This window comes from Protopterus annectens, chromosome 17.part0 (genome assembly GCF_019279795.1).
Source record: "Protopterus annectens isolate FY-2018-M chromosome 17.part0, PAN1.0, whole genome shotgun sequence".
In the NCBI taxonomy this organism is placed as follows: Eukaryota; Metazoa; Chordata; order Ceratodontiformes; family Protopteridae; genus Protopterus; species Protopterus annectens.
The window spans coordinates 590,801,985-590,824,791 of record NC_056751.1 but is presented as its reverse complement, the minus strand read 5'-3'; the positions used below and the strand labels follow the sequence as shown (position 1 = coordinate 590,824,791).

General features: G+C 38.9%; 1 protein-coding gene across 9 annotated transcripts in view; it reads left to right on the top strand.

The window, feature by feature from the left end:
- The window catches only part of BRSK1 (BR serine/threonine kinase 1), a 1,260,562-nt gene that overhangs the window by 964,958 nt on the left and 272,797 nt on the right, over positions 1 to 22,807 (top strand). For all 9 annotated transcript variants that reach the window (XM_044059120.1, XM_044059119.1, XM_044059121.1 and 6 more), the window contains exon 9: positions 5,822 to 5,853. In XM_044059120.1, the coding sequence (XP_043915055.1) occupies positions 5,822 to 5,853 (32 nt within the window). The remainder of the gene's footprint in view (positions 1 to 5,821; positions 5,854 to 22,807) is intronic.

Genomic DNA, 22,807 nt, shown 5'->3' with positions numbered 1-22,807 from the left:
GATTCTTTAGAGGCCTCTTGCAGGGCTGCTGTTACAACCTCTGTGCTAGAAGGCATGCTTGGCTTAAGGAGCAATCTCTGCCTGATCATGTTAAAGCAAAAAATTTTGGATGCTCCTTTACAGCAGGACCGCTTATTTGGCAATAAGGCTGAAGAAGTTTTAAAAAAGATGGAAGATAAAGCTAAATCTATGCAAACTGTGAAAGATTTCTTACAAGTGCAACCTCTTAGATTTAGTAGGCATTGGCCTACTAAGAACTGGTCCTTTCCATCTCCTTCCAGAGGCACTACGCCAAAACCCAGACATTCCAAAACCACCAGGTTTCAGTCCCAAGGGACTTTCAGATCTAAGCAATGGGGTGCTTCCACTTCCAAATCTGGAAACAATGAGGCACCACCCTATGGTAAACAGTCTCAATGACTTCCCTTTGAAATTACCAAGCATTTGCCTCTTAGCTGCCCCTTTGGGGGTAAAACTGGCTCTTCATTCAAGAAACTGGCAACTTATAACCCAGGACTAATGGGTTTTAAATATAGTATCCCATGGATACAGATTTCATTCCCACACACTGCCAACTCCAAATGGGTGGCCAGACCTGCCCCCAAATCAGTGGGCAGAGGCTCAGAAACAAGTACTTTCCCTCCTAAACATGGGGGCTATTCAACTAGTACCAGAAGAGGAAAAAGGACAAGGTTTAATTTCCAGACTTTTCCTGGTACCCAGAAATGACAAATCATGGTGTCCAATTCTGGACCTGTCTACTCTAAAACACCTTTCTGGACATTCCAAAATTCAAGATGCTGACTCTTCACTAGTTACTTCCTATGCTAGGCAAGGATGTCTGGTTGGCAACTCTTGCCCTAAAAGAGGCTTACCTGCATATCCCAATCAGGGAATCTTGCAGAAGATTCCTACTCTTCAAAGAAGGCTGCATGCATTATCAGTTCTCCGCACTGCTATTTGGCTTTTCTGCTGCGCCCAGGGTATTCACAAAGTGCCTGGCTCCAGTAATTGCATTTGGCAGGCAAAGAAATATTCAAATATATCCATACCTGGACGATTGTCTAATTCAGGCAGAAAACCAGGCCATTCTTCTAAAACATCTGGCTTTTGTAAAAAAAACTTCTAATCTGTCTATGGTACACCACAAACGAAAAGAAATCTCAACTGGTACCCTCTCAAAAAATTACTTTCCTGGGTGCAAGCTTGAATACAACTGCCCAGATGGCTTTCCTTACGCCAGAAAAGCAAATTCATTTGGTGACTTACTTCAAACAGGTGGCCACAAAAATCCTGCTATCTGCAAGGCAAATACTGCAAGCCTTGGGGTTCATGGCCTCATGCATTTTTCTAATTCCATATGCAAGACTGCATATGAGGAAACTTCAGTGGTACTTAAAAAGTTTATGGAGTCAACATTTGTCACAGCCTGGAAACAATGATTCCTATCATACCTTTCCTGCGGCTAGAGTTCCTATGGTGGGCAGAGGCCTGCCACCAAAACAAGGGACTGCCATTCACACCACCCCCTGCCACCCAAATCCTAACTACAGTTGCATCAGACTATGCATGGGGGGCTCAAATGGCAGTTGAGAGCATTCAGGGCAAATGGAGCCCAAATCAAATGCACCTTCATATCAATCAAAAAGAAATGCTAGCTGTACAGAATGCACTGACAGCCTTCAAGGACTGTCTTCATCCAGGACAATTACTGATAAAGATGGACAACACCACGGTTATGTGGTACATAAACAAGCAGGGGGGTACACATTCCTACCCCCTCTGCAGACTAGCCATGGCATTGTGGAACACGGCCTTGAGCTACCAAGTACAACTACAAGCTCAATTCCTGCGAGGAAAGCAGAATGTTCTGGCAGACGAACTAAGCAGAAATCCCATGGACCCTCATGAATGGAAACTGGAACCACAGATTTTCAACATGTTGACACACAAATGGGGGAGCCCAGACATAGATCTTTTTGCCTCTCCCCATAACTACCAGTTGGACAAATTTTGCAAAAGAACTCATCACGAAAAAGCCTGGAAAGTGGATGCTCTGTCCTTCAGCTGGAAAAACCTATCAGTCTATGCCTTTCCCCCTCTGCCTTTGCTCTCCAAAGTTCTACTAAAAGTCAAACAGGACAAACCAAAAATTATTTTGATTGCTCCAGACTGGCCTCGCCAACACTGGTACCCACTCCTGCGCAGTGTGTCACACATTTCTCCGTGGCATCTGCCTCAGACACCTTCCTTACTGTCTCAGCTGGAGAACCAATTTCTGCACCCTCAGCTCCAAACATTGAATCTTGCAGCTTGGCTAATCATTTAAATTCACCCTTAGCATCCCTCAGCAAACCTGTGATAGATGTCATTTTGGAGGCGAGAAGACCTGCCACTAGCAAATCTTATGCTGACAAATGGAAAAGATTCTGTGCTGGAATCAATTTCAAGGGATGAGCACAGCAGTGCCCAATTTACCTCAGATTTTGCAATATAACTGAGCTGCTTCACAAGGGCCTGTCTTTTTCTTCCATAAAAATCCATGTCTCAGCCATTTCAGCTCATTACAACACAGACCACCCCCTCTCTTCTCTCATCCTCCTCCACAGTAGTATCTCAGAGGGGCCAACAACTTGAGACCAGCCTGGAGAGCTCCAACCCCTGCCTGGGACCTTAACTTTGTATTGGAGAAAGTCACTCTACCTCCTTTCGAGCCAGCTGCAACTGCAGACTTAAAATTTATTTCCTGGAAAACAGCCTTCCTTTTAACAATCACTTCATCTAGAAGGATTTCTGAATTACAGGCCCTTATGGCAGTGGAGCCTTTCATCATCTTTCATGCGGACAGGGTGTCACTCAGGATCAATCCATCATTCATGCCCAGGGTGGTATCCAGTGTGGCTCTTAATCAGTCCATTGATTTGCCAACTTTCTTTCCCAATCCACAGAACAAGGGAGAGTGGATTCTGCATTCATTGGATGTACACAGACAACTCAGATTCTACTTGGACAGTGACTAAATCTCGAAGAAATTCTGAACAACTGCTGCTAGCATTTGCTGCAGGGGCAGGGGGAAGGCTGTTTCAAAGCAAACCATTTCTAAATGGATAAGCCATTGTATTAATTTCTGTTATAAGAACCATGGAAAACCTATCCCCCAGGGGATCAGATCTCATTCCACCAGGGCTGCATCTACTTCAGCAGCCTTTCTCAGAGGTGTTCCTACCAGGGATATTCTAGAAGCTGCTACCTGGAGTTCAGTTCATACTTTCACCAAGCATCATCACTTACCATTTTTCTCTAAATCCAGAGCTGGCTTTGCCACTGCTGTTTTGCAGGGCCTTATAGCTGGTCCTAATGCTGTATAAATCCATCTTCCCAACCTTAGCTTTGGGAATCTACCCAAATGTAATGACTGCAACAGTGAAACACGATGAACATAGTACAGTTGTGTACACTTACCATAAATGTAGATGTTCGAGTGTATTCACTGTTGCATTCCTGGTTACCCTCCCTCCGGCCCCGTTTTTCTTTTACTATACCTCTTCTTTCTTTTATTATGCTTAAAAGCCTTCTTGGCGTATTTGCTTTTGTTTGGAGGTATATTTTTGTGTTTTTAGTTATATAGTTATATATATTTTGCTCGCCATTTGGGGGGCACCTGACATCTGGGGCAAGAAAAACTGATGTAATGGCGTCAGCTGCATGTTTTATACCCCTGACGATCTGACATCATGGAAGAAGGGACAACAACTGATGCAGGACCCAAGACGTTGTTATTCAGGCCAACTGAGGGCAACCTGCCAGCAGATTACCCAAATGTAATGACTGCAACAGTGAATACAGTCAAACATCTACATTTGTGGTAAGTGTACACAACTGTACTTTTCAATGAATGTGAGTTTCAAAGGTAGAAACATTTTAATGCTGTCTGTTTTCATTGTAGGATTATTGCTTTGTTTAGGATTAGCAAATGTCTATCAGTGTTTGTGCTATAAAATTTGAAATAAAAGTTGTAAATTAAATCCAAATATCTGTAATCATTGTAGACATAAAACATAAAACAGTGTGGACACTGAGAGTTTTGAACAGTGTTTATGGTAACTGGGGAAAAATATCCAAGTAATGGGACACTGCAATGGCGGGGTGGGGGGGTACTGTTTTGTGGGGGCTCTGAGTTTACACTACCTTGCAAAAAAAATCCCACAGGCTCCCCTGTCTGCGGTAATAAAAAGTGTAGTGTACTTTTTATCCAAAACAGCAGAGTTGGTTTTGGAATTCATTTCTTTAATTTGGAAATGGAAGTTGAGAGACTGGTCAGGCCAAATACCAAGATACTTGAAGTGTGCATTACGTTTAGATTTACCTGCCCACCTTAGTAATATGTGTTAACCCTAAACTTGCCCTTGCCTTTAGCCTTAACCATATAGAATACCTTAAAAAAAATTCCATAGTAGTAACATTAATCAGACAAATTAGAGGCTACTGCTACGGAGGGTTTACTGCAAAAATCTTAAAAGGAAATTGCATTCTCTGTAATCTTTATTGTGTTGGATGTGTTGCATTCAAGATTGTGATACTGTGAAAAATCACACTATAACCAACCTCTTCATTTTTCTGTCTAATGCATGATACTGTTACACCCTACCTGTCCAAGAAATGTTGCTTTAGCCTCCTATTCTGTCTTATATATGCTGCCTCTAATATTTCGACATCCCTGCTTTTTCAGAGGTAGAATATATAAGTTAAGACTTATAGCAATTTTTGGACATAATTCAGTTGAAAGTCATTTTAGCAGTCCACTGTAAGACTAACACATGTTATTTGGCTGCTTTTCTTTCTGCATCCATTCTTTCTTCTGGTTTATTGTTGAAAATCCTTTTACTCTTTGATACATTCATCCCTTTTTTGAATTCAACCACAGTTTCTGAAGTAGAGTGATGCTACTGTGCCTGGGTGTACGACATTACTACATGACTAGAACCTAACAGTAGAAAAGTCATTACTCACTGATTCACATGCTCTTGCCTCAGCTGATGTTTTCAGTGTTTTACTTTTGTGGTACAAACTGCATGTGAAGATGCCAAAACCTTTTGTTCAATACGCAGATGACATCCACTTCCACAACACAGGATCTCCACACATTCAGTTGCTAAAGAAAAAGGTCTCTTTATTGCAAAGTAATAGTTATAGCTGCTAATCTGGCAAGTGGAGATGGTATAAGTTTGCATGGTTGCTTTCAATGCCATTGATCCTGTCCATGTGAAGACCATTGATAAACATGCCTTTTATCCCCATCCTAAAAAAACAAACAAACAAAAAAAAAATATCGTTATTGTAGATTTTAGTAAACAGCGATAGCAGTCCCCTCCTTCATAGCTTCATACCAGCATACCAGGAGTGGAATGAACCCCGATTTCCCAAACTGTGTAATTAACTCATGGCCAGCTGAGTGATGGTTAATAGGCTGAAATACTAGCCAGCATGTTATGACCTGTACATAGCTATTGGCAGGGTAAATGAACACTTTCTAAAAGGGTGTAGCTCTCCCGGATTACCTAATAATGAAGTAAAGCAGTTCTTGAGTATATCTACAAGTGATCATATAATGTTTTAATATTCCTTCATTTTGCAGCACTGCATACTGCAGTATTGCTATCACTAAATCATTGAATTTACCAACTCTAGATGAAAAGTGACAGATTTGCAATATAACTCCACTAAGTATTTTCTTTAAGGCTGATTACCTAAAAGAAAATGAGAGATGAGTTTGATTTGTCTAATAATAACAATAAACTATTTTCTTTTTTCCCTGATATAGCTGGATCAAATTCAGAAGCACAGTTGGTATATGTAAGTACTATAATAGTAGAATTACATTTTTCTTTGACATCTGCTGAAACTCACATGTCTAATTTCAGAAACCTTGAAATTTTTTGTTGTATTTGCTCATTGTATTGTTCTTCCAGATAAAAAAGGCAATTTTCCAAAATATTTTCCAAAATTTTCCAAAATATTACAATTTCAATTTGGATTGCATGTGTGTAGTCCCCTGCCTTGTGTTTGCGTGGTATTTTAAATGTTTCTAATTATAATCCTGCAATCTTGCATCTGGCCTTAATGCCTGATTATACTGTTATTGAATTCAATTCCTTTGAAGACAGAAAATTAATCTTGATTATATGCCTTAAAAAATGCATTTTTTGCATTTCTTTTTTTGAACTGAGAGTCCTCCCACATATCTTGAACCTTCTCATGAACTGGCAACTTACCTGTCACCTCCAGTTGTATATTTGGCAGCTTATAGGATCCAGACAGGAGGACATTTGTTCCTCCATTTTGTTTCACAAGGGACATCTGTTCATAAGCTGTGAGCTGCTAAGAGAAAAGGCTACCATTGTTAAGTAGCTGCGGCTATTATACATCATAGCCAACCAGATGCAGTTAAGGAGCAAAATCTGTACTACACAGGTCTGTAAGACATAACAGAAGCTTAGTTTGGGTGGTCAGTAACTGTGACTCGTGGGGGCGTGGTCTCAGCTATCCTTTCTTTTAATTAAAATGTTTCTATGTTCCCCTTTAACTTGGCTGACCTCAGATCTCCCCAGAGCCCTAATTGTTATTCTGACATTTCATTCCTCCATTTTATATCCATATTTACAAGGGTGGGAGGTTGGAGATGTTACCAGATACTTGGATATACCATACTGTGTGTATGTGTGTGCAATGGTGAACTTTCCTGAAAATTAGTGGTAGGTGATTGTCAGTGACACAGCCTTAACTTTTCCAGCAGATTGATGACCCTAGGTGAAAAATGATTGCAGACTGGAGCAATGACCATTGAAGAAGGCTAGTCTACAAAAGGGAGCACATTCTGCAACCTGCTCACTTCTTTTAACAAGATGAAGTGAATTACCTGATATGCTTTGCTTATTCATTTGTCATTCTTGGACCTTGACAGTTATGTGAATTCATAAATATGTCTGTAGTTGGACAGACAGACAGACAGACACACACACACACACACACACACACACACACACACACACACATACACACACACACACACACAAAGTGTGGTGTAGTTGAGGAGGTTTTATGTGTAATAAATTAAATATTTTATAGAGCAGGATTAGGGAATTTGGTTTGAAACGTCAGATGTCAAAGTCGTAAGTCCTAAAATTGTAGTATTTTTTTCAATTAGTACATAAACCCTTTTTTGACAGTTTGAACTACTGTTTCCCACTGATTTCAGTAGGCTGTGGTAATTGCATAAGATGTCTGCTTGTTTTTATTTTTTGAATGGAGTGTCTTACAAATAGATTTCTGCTGTAGAACGGAGGTGTTTTAATAATCTTTTTGGAGTGCCAATTAATTATTTATTTATTTTTATAAAATACTAAGGTTTATGTCAGGGATTGTTGACATTTTAATTTACTTAGGCATTTAGTCAGATTAATCTCGGGTCAGATTGATTTGGGTGTGTTTTTTGTGATTGCCTACTTGCTGTGAGTACTTTAGTCTGCATTTTATTTTATTTTATTTTTTATTTCTTTTTTTGTTTAATGAATTTCATTTCTAAGGGAATAGGGGATTGATTTTGTGTGTGCAGTGTTACTTTTGCAGAACTGTGTATGTGTATTTTGTGTGTGAAGTTGCATTTCTCTTTTACACTAAAGTAAAAGGAGATGCAGTCTGCTTTTAAGTAGACTGAAATACATATCAAATTAAACAGTGTACTTACTATACCTATATATATATATATATATATTAGTGTACCACTAATAAGTGAAAACACCTATTGTCGACTGACAGGATGTTGATGTAAAAATGTCAAAAATGCAGACATCAATGCACATGTATGCATGCGCCAAGTAACAGCTTTAGTGTATGTAGTCTTCTGCCTGCAGCACCCCCTATTAATTATGTACACTAACTCTGAGACAGCACAAACACGGGGTAAGAGCAAATTTCACAACCCCTGGATTTATTCAGTCTTGCACACATACCTGTTGATCGATGACCTGTAGCATGTAGCCAGGACAAATTGAGCCAAAAGCAATTTCTCATAAGTGGTACCTCGGCTGTGTAGGAGCTGTTGGTTAAGATGTAAAACAGAGGAGAGGCAATGAGCAGCCATTGTAGATTCCACAGCAGAGAGGATATATGACAAGAATGAAAACTCCAAGTTAATAACATGGATGCAGAATTTTCCACCATTTACAGCTGCTTTATTTGACACGAATGGAACCCTGCAGTCAGTAATGCTGCTGCAGGATTCTGCATCATCTACAGCTGTTTTATGTGACACAAATGGAACCCTGCAGTCAGTAACACTGCTGCAGAATTCTGCATAATCTACAGCTGTTTTATATGACACAAATGGGAACCCCCAAGTCAGTAATGCTGCTACAGAATTCTGCATCATCCACAGCTGCTTTATATGACAAGAATAGAACCCCCCGTCAATAATGCTGCTACAGAATTCTTCATCAGCTACAGCTGCTTTTTATGACATGAATGGAACCCTGCGGTCAGTAATGCTACTACATATGACAAAAATGGAAACCCCCACTCAGTAACATTGCTGCAGAATTCTCTACCATCTACAGCTGTTTTATATGACACAAACAGATACCCCCAGTCAATAATGCTGCTACAGAATTCTTCACCATCTACAACTGCTTTATATGACACGACTGGAACCCCCCAGTCAATAATGCTGCTACAGAATTTTCCACCATCTACAACTGCTTTATATGACACGACTGGAACCCCCCAGTCAATAATGCTGCTACAGAATATTCCACCATCTACAACTGCTTTATATGACATGATTGGAACCCCCCAATCAATAATGCTGCTCTGCTACAGAATTCTGCATCATCTACAGCTGCTTTATATGACAAGAATGAAAAGAGCCAGTTCAGTAGTGGGTGGCATAATTGGTGGAAAGCTGTTATACCACCAAGGCCTTGGTCTCCAGGCCAAAGTGGAACACCAACTGCAGAGAATATCTGGACTTATGTTTAGCAGTATTAAGAGCCTAACTGAAGCCAAAACTGTTACAAAAGTTAAGATGTTTCATGAGCAGTTCACAGGAGTCATCATTTGTTTAGTCTTTAAAATCACCCAAAATTACCTATCGGGGTAACCATAAACTGGCTCAATGAAGACATGCATGAACTCATGTAGAAATGTCTTCGTATAACTGGGTGGACGACAAACAAGCAGAAATATGTTATTTGAGCTTACCAAAGCAGCATACTCAAAGTTGTTATTACTATCCGCATTCATCTGGTTCAGATTAAGTGATGAACTAGAACTGTGATCACTCCAGTGCCAGTGATACCCTGCCTTAGACTGAATAACCTGAAGTCCTTGAGGAGCATAGCCACAATATATGGCCTGCTATATTTATCTTACCACGTCACTATAATAAATTCCAGATTGAACATGTGCAACAAATCCGAAAAAATAATGTGTTTTTCTTCCACACTGATGTAGTATTAAACAATGCAGCCTAGGTAAAAGTCGGAGGACAGCAGGTCCTGCTGAAAGGTCAGAGATGGGAATCCCCCCCCCCCCCCAGTAATGGTTATGCTTGCTCCCCCCATGTACTTAATGTGTTTTTTGTACCCCCCCCCAGCTTCTTTATATCTAGTGGGAATGCTTTTGTAAATCAGATGAAACAGACAAAAGGCTTTCTAAACTACTATGGAAGCAAGATGGTCAAATAATAAGGCATTATCAACTCAAGTGCCTCGGTGCACCACCCATGTGGTATGTGAAAATATTTTATTTACCAAAGTGAGCTATGCTACATTTTTTCACATTTATTTTGAGACCGGTGTTCTTGTAACAGTTATTAACATGGTCTAACAAATATTGGTAGAATTGTGAGTCAGTGGACGATTAAATAACAGCAGCCAATTTACAGTTGTCTGCAGACAGATTATCTTAGGCCAGGAGTGTTGGCCTGAAGGTGTGAAATATAGATGCCAAGTAGGAGAGGACCTACAACTGATCTCCACAGTACACCACTGGTAACTTTTTTTTTAATTTCAGAAGGGCACCTGTGAATCTAAGCACAAGGGCTCTGTCAGTCATTCAGTTAACTATCCACTATACAATATAAAAATTTATAGTCAGATTTACAAATTTGTCAATACTAATACCTGCATGAGGACTAGTGTCAAAGCCTTGGCCAGGCGTATGTACAGTATAACGCCATCAACTGCTTCATTTACTTTTTCAAGGAAACTAATGAATTTAAAGAGGCAGGACCTTTGTTATACAAAATCAAAATAATGAGGGCCCGGGGTTAAGAGATTTTCAATATACAACTTAATGAAGTCTGAGGTAATGCTCTCCATAGCTTTACATATGAGGCTGGTGAGACTAATGGGTCTGCAGTTAACAGAGTCTGTGATTGGGCCACTCATGTAATGACACTGGATGTAGATGTTTTCCAGGCTTCAGGACTACAACCAGTGTAGAGGCCTAGGTTAAGTAGGTTAGGTATTGGTTAAGATAGGCCATATTTGATACTGATAATCAGACAACCTAATATATTATAATGACCCATGAATGAGGAGATTTTAGTTTTTGAGAGAACTTGTTCCATAGTAATTAAAGGGAATGGCTGGGATTGTGGAATCAGTGGAATAGTAATAACTGTGGCCGGTGTAAAATCTGTTTTGTTTGGGTCAGAGTGTGCAGTATCATTATGGACTAGCATCAAACATTGTTGGCTGTTAGTTCTTAACTTTCTGATTTAGAGAAAGATTTGTAGTTATTTTTACTTTTAGTGGGTATTTTATCTTAATAATCTTCTTTGATATAGATATATATATATATATATATATATATATATATATATATATATATATATATGTATGGGTCTACTCCGGTTGATTGAAAACTCACTTGACTGAAAATGAAATTACTAGGACCACTTCACTGCGGTGGTGGTGCTGCAGTAGCGTTGTCGTCTCACAGTAAGACGTCCTGTTCGATTCTCAGCTAGACCGTCTTCTGTGTGGAGACATGCGTGAATGGGCGTACCTTCGTTGAAGGCTGTGCGTCAGGGCCGGCAACTCGGCATGTAAAAATATACTGCCAATCATTAGCGGACTAGAGTTCCGCTGTGGCGACCCCTAACCCGGAAAAGCCGAAAGACACAACAACTTCATTGAAAACTCACTTCACTGAAAACTCATTTCTTTGAAACTCATTTCGTTAAAAGTTATAAATGGCCTTTTCCCCACTGTAGTGCAACCCTGGAGTTAGTATATAAAGTAACGTGGTGTGGGGGGGCACAGCCCCCCATATTGGGGGTGTGGGGCACGTAGCCCCCCACATATTATAAACATTTTAAACAATACACAGTGATACTTACAAGTGCAATAAATAACTGTTTCCAAAAGAGAATATATAACCAAGATATGGCTGTGCCCCCCCACACCCCCCCCTTACTTTATATACACTAACTCCAGGGTCGCACTACAGTGGGGAAAAGGCCATTTATAACTTTCAACAAAATGAGTTTCAGTCAAGTGAGTTTTCAGTGAAGTAAGCTTTCAGTGAAGTGGTCCTAGTAATTTCATTTTCAATCAAGTGAGTTTTCAGTCAACCGTAGTAGACCCATATATATATATATATATATATATATATATATATGTGTGTGTGTGTGTGTGTGTGTGTGTGTATATGTATATATATATATATATATGTATGTGTATATATATATATATATATATATATATATATATATATATATATATATATATATATATATGTATATATATATATATATATATATATATATACATATGGGTCTACTACAGTTGATTGAAAACTCAGTTGACTGAAAATGAAATTACTAGGACCACTTCACTGAAAACTCACTTCACTGAAAACTCATTTCTTTGAAACTCATTTCGTTGAAAGTTATAAATGGCCTTTTCCCCACTGTAGTGCGACCCTGGAGTTAGTATATAAAGTAAGGGGGTGTGGGGGGCTATGCCCCCCACATATTATAAATATTTTAAACAATATACAGTGATACTTACAAATGCAATGAATAACTGTTTCCAAAAGAGAATATATAACCAAGATATGGCTGTGCCCCCCCACACCCCCTTACTTTATATACTAACTCCAGGGTTGCACTACAGTGGGGAAAAGGCCATTTATAACTTTCAACAAAATGAGTTTCAGTCAAGTGAGTTTTCAGTGTGGTAAGCTTTCAGTGAAGTGGTCCTAGTAATTTCATTTTCAATCAAGTGAGTTTTCAATCAACCGTAGTAGACCCATATATATATATATATATATGTGTGTGTGTGTGTGTGTGTGTGTGTGTTTATGTATATACCTACACACTATTTATAATGTTTGCTTAAGGTCTATGCTAGTTTCCTGATGTGTGCTGTACAAGACCTTTTATAAGCATTTAGGAATTTCTTTCTGTCATTATATAATTTATTTTCAAGGGAATTCCACCATAGGGGTTTGTTTTTAAATTTCTCATTATATTTGGTGTGGAGGGGGATTATAAAAGTCAGAGGCATATACAGCAGCTTTATCAGTGAGATCCATCAGAGGAGGATTACAGCAGAATTTATTAGGTCATCTAGTAACTGAAGAAGGTTTAGGTCATCTAGTAACTGAAGAAGGTTTGCTTTACAGAAGTTCCTAAACACAGAAACACAATTAGATAACTGTACAAAGGGATGCCCTAAGGCTAAGACAGTAAAAGATCAAGCGAGATAACAAACTGTGTATAGTTGGCTAACTAGGGATTGCTATAAATGTGAAAAATGACACAGCATAAGACTGACAAAAGGCCCCAGCTATCAATACTGGTACAGAACTTTGTAGTACTTGCTACAGGGACAGTAATCATGGTCCATGAAAAAAAAAAGTGCAAATAGCAGGAATATCTGTTAATTCTTAAATTGTGTTATCTTAGGAAAATTCCCTGTCCTGTAAGGTACCATGACCTTGAGGTGAGCATATTTTCATAAATATGTTATTTAGTGCATCGTACATTCCATTAGCAATGTTTAAGAAGGATGATTTATTATGAATAAGTTTGTTTTTAACGTTAGGTTTTTGATGATCATATCATGATTTGTGTAAATTACACAAGATATAACTATGGGTGGTGAGCAGATACATCCTAGGTACTGACTGAAAAATCGAAGATATTGCTATCCTTAGTTGAATTTCATGGTGTTGAAAACAAATGTTTTAAATATTCATAGTAGCAGATAGCAGTTCAATAAACAGTGCAAGATCAATAAACAGCACGAAACTGGAACTTCTGCAAATGTGATATTAGGCAGTAATATTATAATAGACAACACATGGTACCATGGCTTCATGTCATTATGTAGAAAAAATTTGCTTGAATAGAAATATATTAACTTCATATGGCTGAAATGTTATTTGAAACTGTTTGAAACAGGAGTTAGTTACTTTTGCCATACTTAGGCTTGTTCTGTGAGAAATATTTAAAAACTGAAAACTATAAGTGCACACCCCTAAACATACCTCTCAACTGTACAGATTTTCACAGTTAGAAAATAATGACAGACATTTGAGTTTCAGACTTCAGACTTCATACCCTTCAGAAAATTCATGGTAATGCAAAACATGTTGTTCTATCAACTTGCTAAGTTTGTAAGAGTAATATTTAAAAATTGTCCCTATTTTTAGGCCTTTGTCCCACTTTTATTTACGGCTTTGTCCAGATTTCTTGCTCTAAGAGGTTGAGAAGTATGCCCCTAAATGTTAGGGGATGAACTCCCCACCCCACTACTTTCTATAAATACTAATTATAAAGCTGCAGTATTTTGGAGTAAAGTGAGTATTTGCTTAGTCACTTCAAAGATGTACATACCTCTAAGGTAGCGCAAACCTGGATTTAGTAAAAATAGGGTCTCGGGGTGTCGGGGATGCCCCAATATCAAGGGTTGCAAGGAGGCTAAGGTACTTAAAATTCTTTATATGTATTTTATATTTTCTACAGGTATTTTATATAATAGAATTTATTTATAGCACAGTCAACTAAATGCTGTTTCAGTCAAGTGTGAAGTTGACTAAATGAGGTTTTAACCCTTTGATTTCTATTTATTGTGAGGGGAATTGTTTTCATTCATTCAAAACTGAACTTGTGCAATATTCTGAATTAACTTTTGGTAACACAAACTGTTTCTGTTATGGCATCTGACTGACAGATGCTGAGCTTTACCTATTAGGTGTCCCACACTAGTCCAGATCCACCCAATATGGGTTTCTTTTCCAACTTATACTTGCCGAATTATACATGAAGCTTTAGATTTGTCTTGTAATATTGAATTCACTGCTATGCCTTAAATGCTGCAACTTAGCAAATATTTCTAAAACGCACTTGGGAAGAATTGCTACTTTCACTTGAATGGAGAGTTGGACCAAAATAAAGGAAACCTGAGCTGAACACATGACCTACAGATATTCAGATACAAGTTTACATTGCTTCTTGGTGGGGAAATCAACCCAAACACAACATCTGTAACTCATTCTGTTACACATATCATTAGCTGGACCACTCAAATTATGTAGTCACAGATCAAGAACATCTTTCCAGTCACACCCAAGAATCACAGATGAGAGTGAGTCTAGTTAACTCCTGCTGATCTGAAGTAAATAATGAATTGTCAGATATGTTAGTTCCATCTATATTGCCCGAAGTGCGACCTACACAAGTCAAACAGCCTAGGGAAAGAACCATTCTACTATTTTGTTGTAATGATGAATTATATAGATACCTGCTGCCATTATCCTGATCACTACACCTGCCCTGTGGTCCGTAGTAGATAATGGACCGATGCACTATGGTATTTGTTTTTTTGAAGGAAGTATATTTGGGAAGAAAGGAACTTAAATGTAATAGTAACTCTCTTTCTTTCACAGTTCACATTCCATATTATAAAGATAAGATCATTCTTGCTAAAAATATCATGAGAAAGTGAATCAGTCATGGTATAATCAACAAGGTAGAGAAGAAGGTTGTTAGATCACACACAACGTTGTCATTCAAAGCCAGATAAATGCTCATTGCTGTAAGCAGTACCCCGTACAGTGTGCCTTAATAGAAAAAAGGTAAAATAAAGCAGAAATGTGCACACATAAAAATTTTGCAAGAATATAAACTTACAGATTCAGAAAGGACACCAGCTCTGAAATTAAAAGTTGTGTAAAAACAAAATGATATGTAGATTTGCGATGCAGAGACACATTAGCCACAATGAAGAAAGATTTAATTAATGGCTAATTTGCATGTCTTTGAATAGTTTCATAGGAGGTTACTAGGCTATTGGCCTTAGGGCCTTTATAAGCCTAGCCACATTATACCCTTGTTCCCTTGTTGGCCAGGTTGCATGGTCTATATTTGTAGTACGAGTCTATGATCAGCACCAACTGCCCTTATCAAGAGGGAAATACATGATACCCCCAGGGTAAATTTATGGCTCCCATCCAGTTGTTTAAGTTATGCTTAAATAGGGTCATTGGGGAGCTCTGTTTTACATGAATTGGGAGTTTGTTCCAGAGGAGTGGCAATCTCTAGGAGACATATCAGTCTCCCCAGCATGTCCTCTTAATGTCGCAGGCTAGGTTAAGATCTCTAGAGCAAGTGAGTCTTGTGCCATTTGACTTGCAGATGTGCAGCATTTCCATTAGGGGAGGATCCAAGACTGCTCTGTTGGCCAGGCACAAGTTGCCTGTCAGCACCCTGTAAGATACAGAGTACAGTGACAGGGCCTTCAGTCTATCCATGTAGGTCATGTGTTGAAGGCCCTGAATTTTCTTGGTGAGAAACCTCTGAGGTCTCTCCAGCTGCTGCAGGTGTCTGGGGAGGTTCATACAGAAGGGAATGTTGTACTTTATTAGTCGCCTAATCAGGGATGAGTACAGGGAAGTTATAACATCTAAATGCAGAAGGTGACAGAGACCAAATAACGAATTAATCCACAGCAACCACAGTTTATTGAGCGCTTTCATCAGCTTTAAGCCATTGACATCATCAGAATACACTTGTTACATTAATTAACATGCTTAAATACTCATTCCCCGTCCCATGGTCATCAAAAACCTCTCCCCTCATTGATTTTTTGTAAAGGATTTTTTGCAAAGCAGTTGTCATAAAGTGCTGCAAGTGCCATAAATAACATTAATAAATATATAAATAAATAAATAACCTAAATTTTATATATATATATATATATATATATATATATATATATATATATATATATAGTGGTTACCAACAGTGTTAAAAAACAATGGTTAATCTATTAAGTACATCTAGATTTAGCAAACATTCATAAAATTCTGTTTATTAATCACAAAACTATTAAAACCATGACAACCTATTGCACTTGGGGCTTTTACATATGAAAATCTGATCTTAATTTTAACAGGCGGGAAATAGATACAGTCTCATTCAAACCTGGGGGACCAGTTGCATTACATCTAAGCTGCCATACTAATTCTCTATATTCTAAATACATTTCTTTTGGTCCACCTCTTTTTTTCTTTGTCCACTATTTGCTCAAAACCTACAAATATAAAGGAGTGTCCACTACATTCAAAAATATGCTTGGCCAATGCATTACTCAGGTTAATTCTGCGTATATCATAAATATGTTGATATATATATGTTTATTAAGGGCATTTTTGTTTTCCCTATATAAAACTGTCTACATTGTTGACAAATTGCAATGTAAACTGTACATTTACTGAGGCAGTTAAGCTTTTGTCTCAATTTGACCTCACCGTAACCCATAATATAAACACTTTCTGCTTCTTCAACATGACAGCATTGTGCACATTGCCCACATTTTCTCATACACCCTGGGCTCTCGCCAGGTGAATTTCTTTCTATTAAATTCTTAATGTTGGAATTCCTCTTATAAATAATCAATGGTTTTTCACCTACCTTCTCCCTATTTTCAAAATCATTGGTCAAAATACTCCAATTGCTAGTAATAATGTCCTTAATGTCATAAAACACTGGGCTATATGTTAAAGTCATGGCCCAGTTGAACATCTTACCTGTTGAGTCACTCATATTACTAGTGGTCACTCTCTCACCCTCTACACTGGTGGCTATAAAATTCAAAGAAGAAGGGGGTACCCAGATGTATTTATAGACCCCATATTATTGGAAGTAAAAACAAAGAGAATTGATGGGCACTTTTTCCCATTGTTAGGTTTGAATTTTATAATTCCAACATTAAGAATTTAATAGAAAGAAATTCACCTGGCGAGAGCTCAGGGCGTATGAGAAAATGTGGGCAATGTGCTCAATGCTGTCATGTTGAGGAAGCAGAGAGTGTTTATATTATGGGTTACAGTGAGGTCAAATTGAGACAAAAGCTTAACTGCCTCAGTAAATGTATAGTTTACATTGCAATTTGTCAACAATGGAGACAGTTTTATATAGGGAAAACAAAAAATGCCCTTAATAAACGTATATATCAACATATTTATGATATACGCAGAATTAACCTGAGTATTGCATTGGCCAAGCATATTTTTGAATGTAGTGGACACTCCTTTACATTTGTAGGTTTAGAGCAAGTAGTGGACAAAGAAAAAAGAGGTGGAACAAAAGAAATGTATTTAGAATATAGAGAATTAGTATGGCAGCTTAGATATAATGCAACTGTCCCCCCAGGTTTGAATGAGACTGTATTTATTTCTAGCCTGTTAAAATTAAGATCAGATTTTCATATGTAAAAGCCCCAAGTGTAATAGGTTGTCATGGTTTTAATAGTTTTGTGATTAATAAACAGAATTTTATGAATGTTTGGCAAATCTAGATGTACTTAATAGATTTACCATTGTTTTTTAACACTGTTGGTAACCAGCATCTATCTATCTATCTATCTATCCATATATATATATATATATATATATATATATATATATATATATATTATTTAGGTTATTTATTTTATTTATAGCAATTGCAGCACTTCATGGCAACTGTTTTGCAAAAAATCCTTTATAAAAAAATCAATGAGGGGAGGGGGTTTTGATGACTATGTGACGGGGAATGAGTATTTAAGCATGTTAATTAATGTAACAAGTGTATTCTGATGATGTCAATGGCTTAAGGCCGACGAAAGCGCTCAATAAGCTGTGGTTGCTGTGCATTAATTCATTATTGGTTTCTGTCACCTTCTGCATTTACAGTTGTGGTTTGTTTTTTTCTTTTCAAAGTTATAACATCCTTAGCTCTGGATGCGATGCCCTTACTTATGAGATGTGCAACATAGAAAGCATTTTCTTACCACTGTGGACACATGGTGATCTAAGTTAAGGTTGCTATCAGCCTGTGTTCCCAAATGTCTCACCCCATGGTTTGAGCTTAGGGGAGTCATTTGCATGGACTTCCCCTTTGCAGAAAGGGATGATAATATATATTTTTGCATTTAGTTTAAGTCTGTGGCTTTGGCACCAGTCATTTGTTAGTGCAAGCCAGTTTTGTAGTATGTCAGCATCGTTGGGGGACTCAGTGATTGCACCCACTTTGCAGTCATTGGCAAACTTGGTAAACCACAGGCCATCTATTTTCACCTGGGCTTATGAGAAATGGATTCCAAATAGGGGGCCCAGCACAGATACTTGGGGTAACCACTTGTAACTGGTCTGCTGGTAGAGGTGGAATCCCCAACTTTGGCTGTATGCATTCTGTCAGTGAGCCAGTTGGCTACTCATCTAGTGACATATGGAATAATTCCCAGCTGGGTGAATTTCTCAATGATGTCTGAGTGGGGGATTGTGTCAGAAACCTTAGCTAAGTCAAGATAGGCTGTATGTACTGTGTGCCTTCACCCAGGGCTTTAATGACATTCTCGAAGAAGTCCACTAGGTTTAATAAGCATGATTTTCCATTAATGAAGCCAAATTAGGTCAGGTCAAGAGTTTGAAAGTCCCCTATGTCTTGGTAAGGTAAACGATGATGATTCTCTATGTTGATAAGTCCATGATGATTCTATCCATGGACTTGCAGATAGGGCTGGTTAGGCTTATGGGTCTATAGTACCCAGGGTAGGTTGATGGATCCCTTTGTGTAAGGGAATTACTGTTGCTGTTTTCCACTCTGCTGGGAAAAAGCCAGTACTTAGACTGTGTTTGAAGAAAATGCCAAGTGGTTCTGCTAGGTCCTGTTTTAGACCATTTAGTAGGCAGACGGGGATGTTATCCGGTCCCATAGAGGCTGTGTTTTTGACCATGTAGAGTGCGATTATGACCTGCTGTTTGGAGATACTAGGTAGAGGATTTGTGACAGGTTTGCTTTGGAGTATGTCTGGTGGGGACAGGGGTGGTGAAGTTTGTGCCAAATCTGTCTGCTAGCAGGTTGGTGATATCCTCAGGTTCAGTATGAGTGGTACCATCCACTACACTAGTTCGACACAAAGCTGGGCCTTTCCTTTTAGATTTCTGATGTAGCTAAAGAATGCCTTGTGATTATCCTTAGCTAGGGATGCTAGTTTAGCTTTGTAATTAGCTTTGGAGGACTTTACAAGATATCTAATTTGCTTGTTCAAGCTGTGGAGCGTGTTCTCCCTCTACTAAGTCAGTTCCCACTTGTTTTTAGATGTTAGTTTCTTTCTCTAGTTGTATAACTTATTTATGCTTGATGTCCAGCAGGGTTGCTTGTTTTTCTGTAAGGATTTTGTCTTGATCTGTTCAGGTACAGCCGAGTCTATATATTTGTATAGGTGTTTATACAGGGCATTTGTGTACACCTCCGTATAGGAGTCATTTTTGACAGTGGTAGCAGGGGGGTTGAAAATATTTATGCCATCACTTAGGAGGCTATAGTTTGCTTTGAAGACATTTTTCATCCTTTTTGCTCTTGGAGGGGGGGGGGTCAGTTATGATCGTTACTTTGAACGAGACTGATTTATGATCAGACCATACTGGGGGGGCACATGGGGTAGTGCAGAGACCCCCTTTGTTGGTGAGTACTAAGTCTAGGACATTCAGGACCCTTGTGGGGATGCAAACTGTCTGTTACAGAGCAGTTGTATTAACATAGTCCAGGAACATTAAGGCGAGTGTGTTTGTCTTCTTGTGTGACTCTCAATCAATGGAAGGATAGTGGAAATCACCCATGACCAAGGTGTTTAGCTGTATAGTGACTGACTCAAGTAAGTCCAAGTAAGGAGAGTGGTTCTCGTGGTTCATGGTGAGGGACCTGTAGCTAGCAAAGGTATGAAAGGGGGTTTTACCTACAGTTAGTTGGACTTGGAGTAGCTTTAGGGAGTCATACTGTTTGACCAGTCTTGAAGTGTGTTTGTCTGTAACTAAGATGGCTACCTCTCCACCTTTGGTACTGTCACTCTCGTTTTGAGGTCTGAATGTGTGGAGGATATTGTAGCCTTGCATGGCTGGGATGCCCTCTGCACCCTTGAGCCATGTCTCTGTGATTACACTAAGTCATCTTTTATTACCAGGAATGTATATCAGCACTTTTCTTGGGTAGTTAACACTGGTATGGCACGGTCACTCCCCCATTCATGCTCCCATATACATACATGTACTAAAACACACACACACATATACATATATCTTATACCACATACCAGTTCCTTTCTTTTCAGAATAGCCCTTATATGTCTCTTTTTTTCCTGCAGTATTAAATTGCAGAGGATTCACTGGATTACAGTCAGTCATTAATGGCAGACATTAGAGTTTCACACTTCAGAGCCTTCATTAAATACATGCTATTACAAAATGTGTTATTGTACTGATTTTATAAGTTTATGACAGGAATTATTTGAATCAGTCCCTCATAGTGTACTTTCCTTCCATTATTTTTGTGTTTGTCTAGGTTTTTTGAGCTCTGAGGTTGAGAGGTATGCTTGTATGTGCTCTGTCCCTCATAACTCAAAAACTGTTTCAGGCCTTGCATAATGCTTAGGATCATCATAAAAATCATTGCTAGACTAACTTATTAGTTAGCATAGAGGATAATGATGCTGTTTCCTCTGTCAAGGGTGGAAGGTTCAAATCCTCTTTCCTCCCTCCTTTCTACTTTTTTTTCACGTTTTAAATGTTGTTGTACAACATCCCTAGTGTCCAGTGGTAGTGCAGTGGACCAATATCCTCTGAGGGATGCACATGCAGATAAGTGTTCATATATATTCTTGTGTGCTACATAGCATTCCAGTACATCAGTGGAAAAGTAATCAGAGAATATCAGTGGTGAGTTGTTCCATATTTGTTACATATTTGGTTAGTTTGCTGTATTTTCTTCTTGTCCACATAGTTCAGAATCTTGATAATAATTTGATTTGAGCAGCCTTGTGGGCACACTCATAAACATTTTATGGACTGTAATTAAAAGGTCAAACGTCTGCATAATGACTGGATATTACTGCCAATCTGTTTATTATCAGGCAAGTGAAACAGTACAGTTATTATGTTTAATAGGCTCATAGGTTCATAGGTAGGTAGTAGGCTATCGGCCCTGGGGCCTATACAAACCCAGCCAAAAAGGTACCCTGGCTTTTGCCACCCAAGAAAATTATTTTCCTGTGCCACTGTCGAGCAGAGCCACAGAGGTGATCCCCGGGGTGAATTTCCTATTTCCCATCCAATCATCAAGATTTTTCTTGAAGAGTGCTAATGAGGAGCTTTGTTTTATATAGAGAGGTAGTTTATTCCAGAGTATGGGAAGTCTCTGGGACAGGAATCTATTCCTCCGACATGTTCTGTTTATTGTGGTGACAAGGTTTAGGTCCCTAGAGCATGTAGCTTGGAAGGATTGGGATTTCTTTAAGTGGAGCATGTCCAACAGCTCTGGGTTTGACATAGCTTTGTATGTTAGGCAGAGATTACCTCTGAGTAGGCGATATGTGACGGGGTAAAGCTGGAGTTTTTTGAGACGGTCTGCGTAGGGCATCTGTTTGAGGCCAGTAATCCTCTTTGTGAGGTATTTCTGCGGCCTTTCCAGTTGTTGTAGATGTCTTATGAGGTACATACCAAAAGGATAGTTGTACTCTATAATGGGTCTAATAAGTGATGAGTAGAGGGGAATAATGACCTCTTTTGTCCTGGATGAGAAACCTTTTGTGATGAGGTGTGCTACATAGAAGGATTTCCTGACTACTGTGGCAATGTGATTGTCAAAGGAGAGACTACTGTCCACCTGTGTCCCAAGGTCTCTTATCACACTTTCGGTGTTAAATATATTACTGCCTATGTTGTAGTTCATGGGTACAGAGTTTTTACCAAAGGGGATGACAGTGCAGTTTTTGGCATTGAGCTTGAGGCCATGGCTTTGACACCAGACATCTGTCTCAGTGAAGCCCTTTTGTAGGATGTCCACATCGTTAGGAGTTTCGATTATGGCTCCTAGTTTGCAGTCATCTGCGAACTTCGTTAGCCAAAGACCTTCTGTGTTAGCCTGTACTTCAGAGAAGTAGATACCAAACAGGAGAGGACCCAGGACTGAACCCTGTGGTACTCCACTTGTCACTGGTCTGAAGTCGGATTTGGAGTCTGCTACTTTCACAGTGTGGGTTCTGTCAGTGAGCCAGTTGGCAACCCATCTTGTGACATAGGGATTTATACCTAGTTTAGTGAGTTTATCTATAATTCCAGAGTGGGGGATGGTGACGAAAGCCTTGGCAAGATGTAGATAGGCTGTGTGAACCACCTTACTCTTGTCTACAGCTTTGGTGACTGCTTCAAAGAAGTCTATCAGGTTTAGGAGACATGATCTGCCTTTTACAAATCCGAA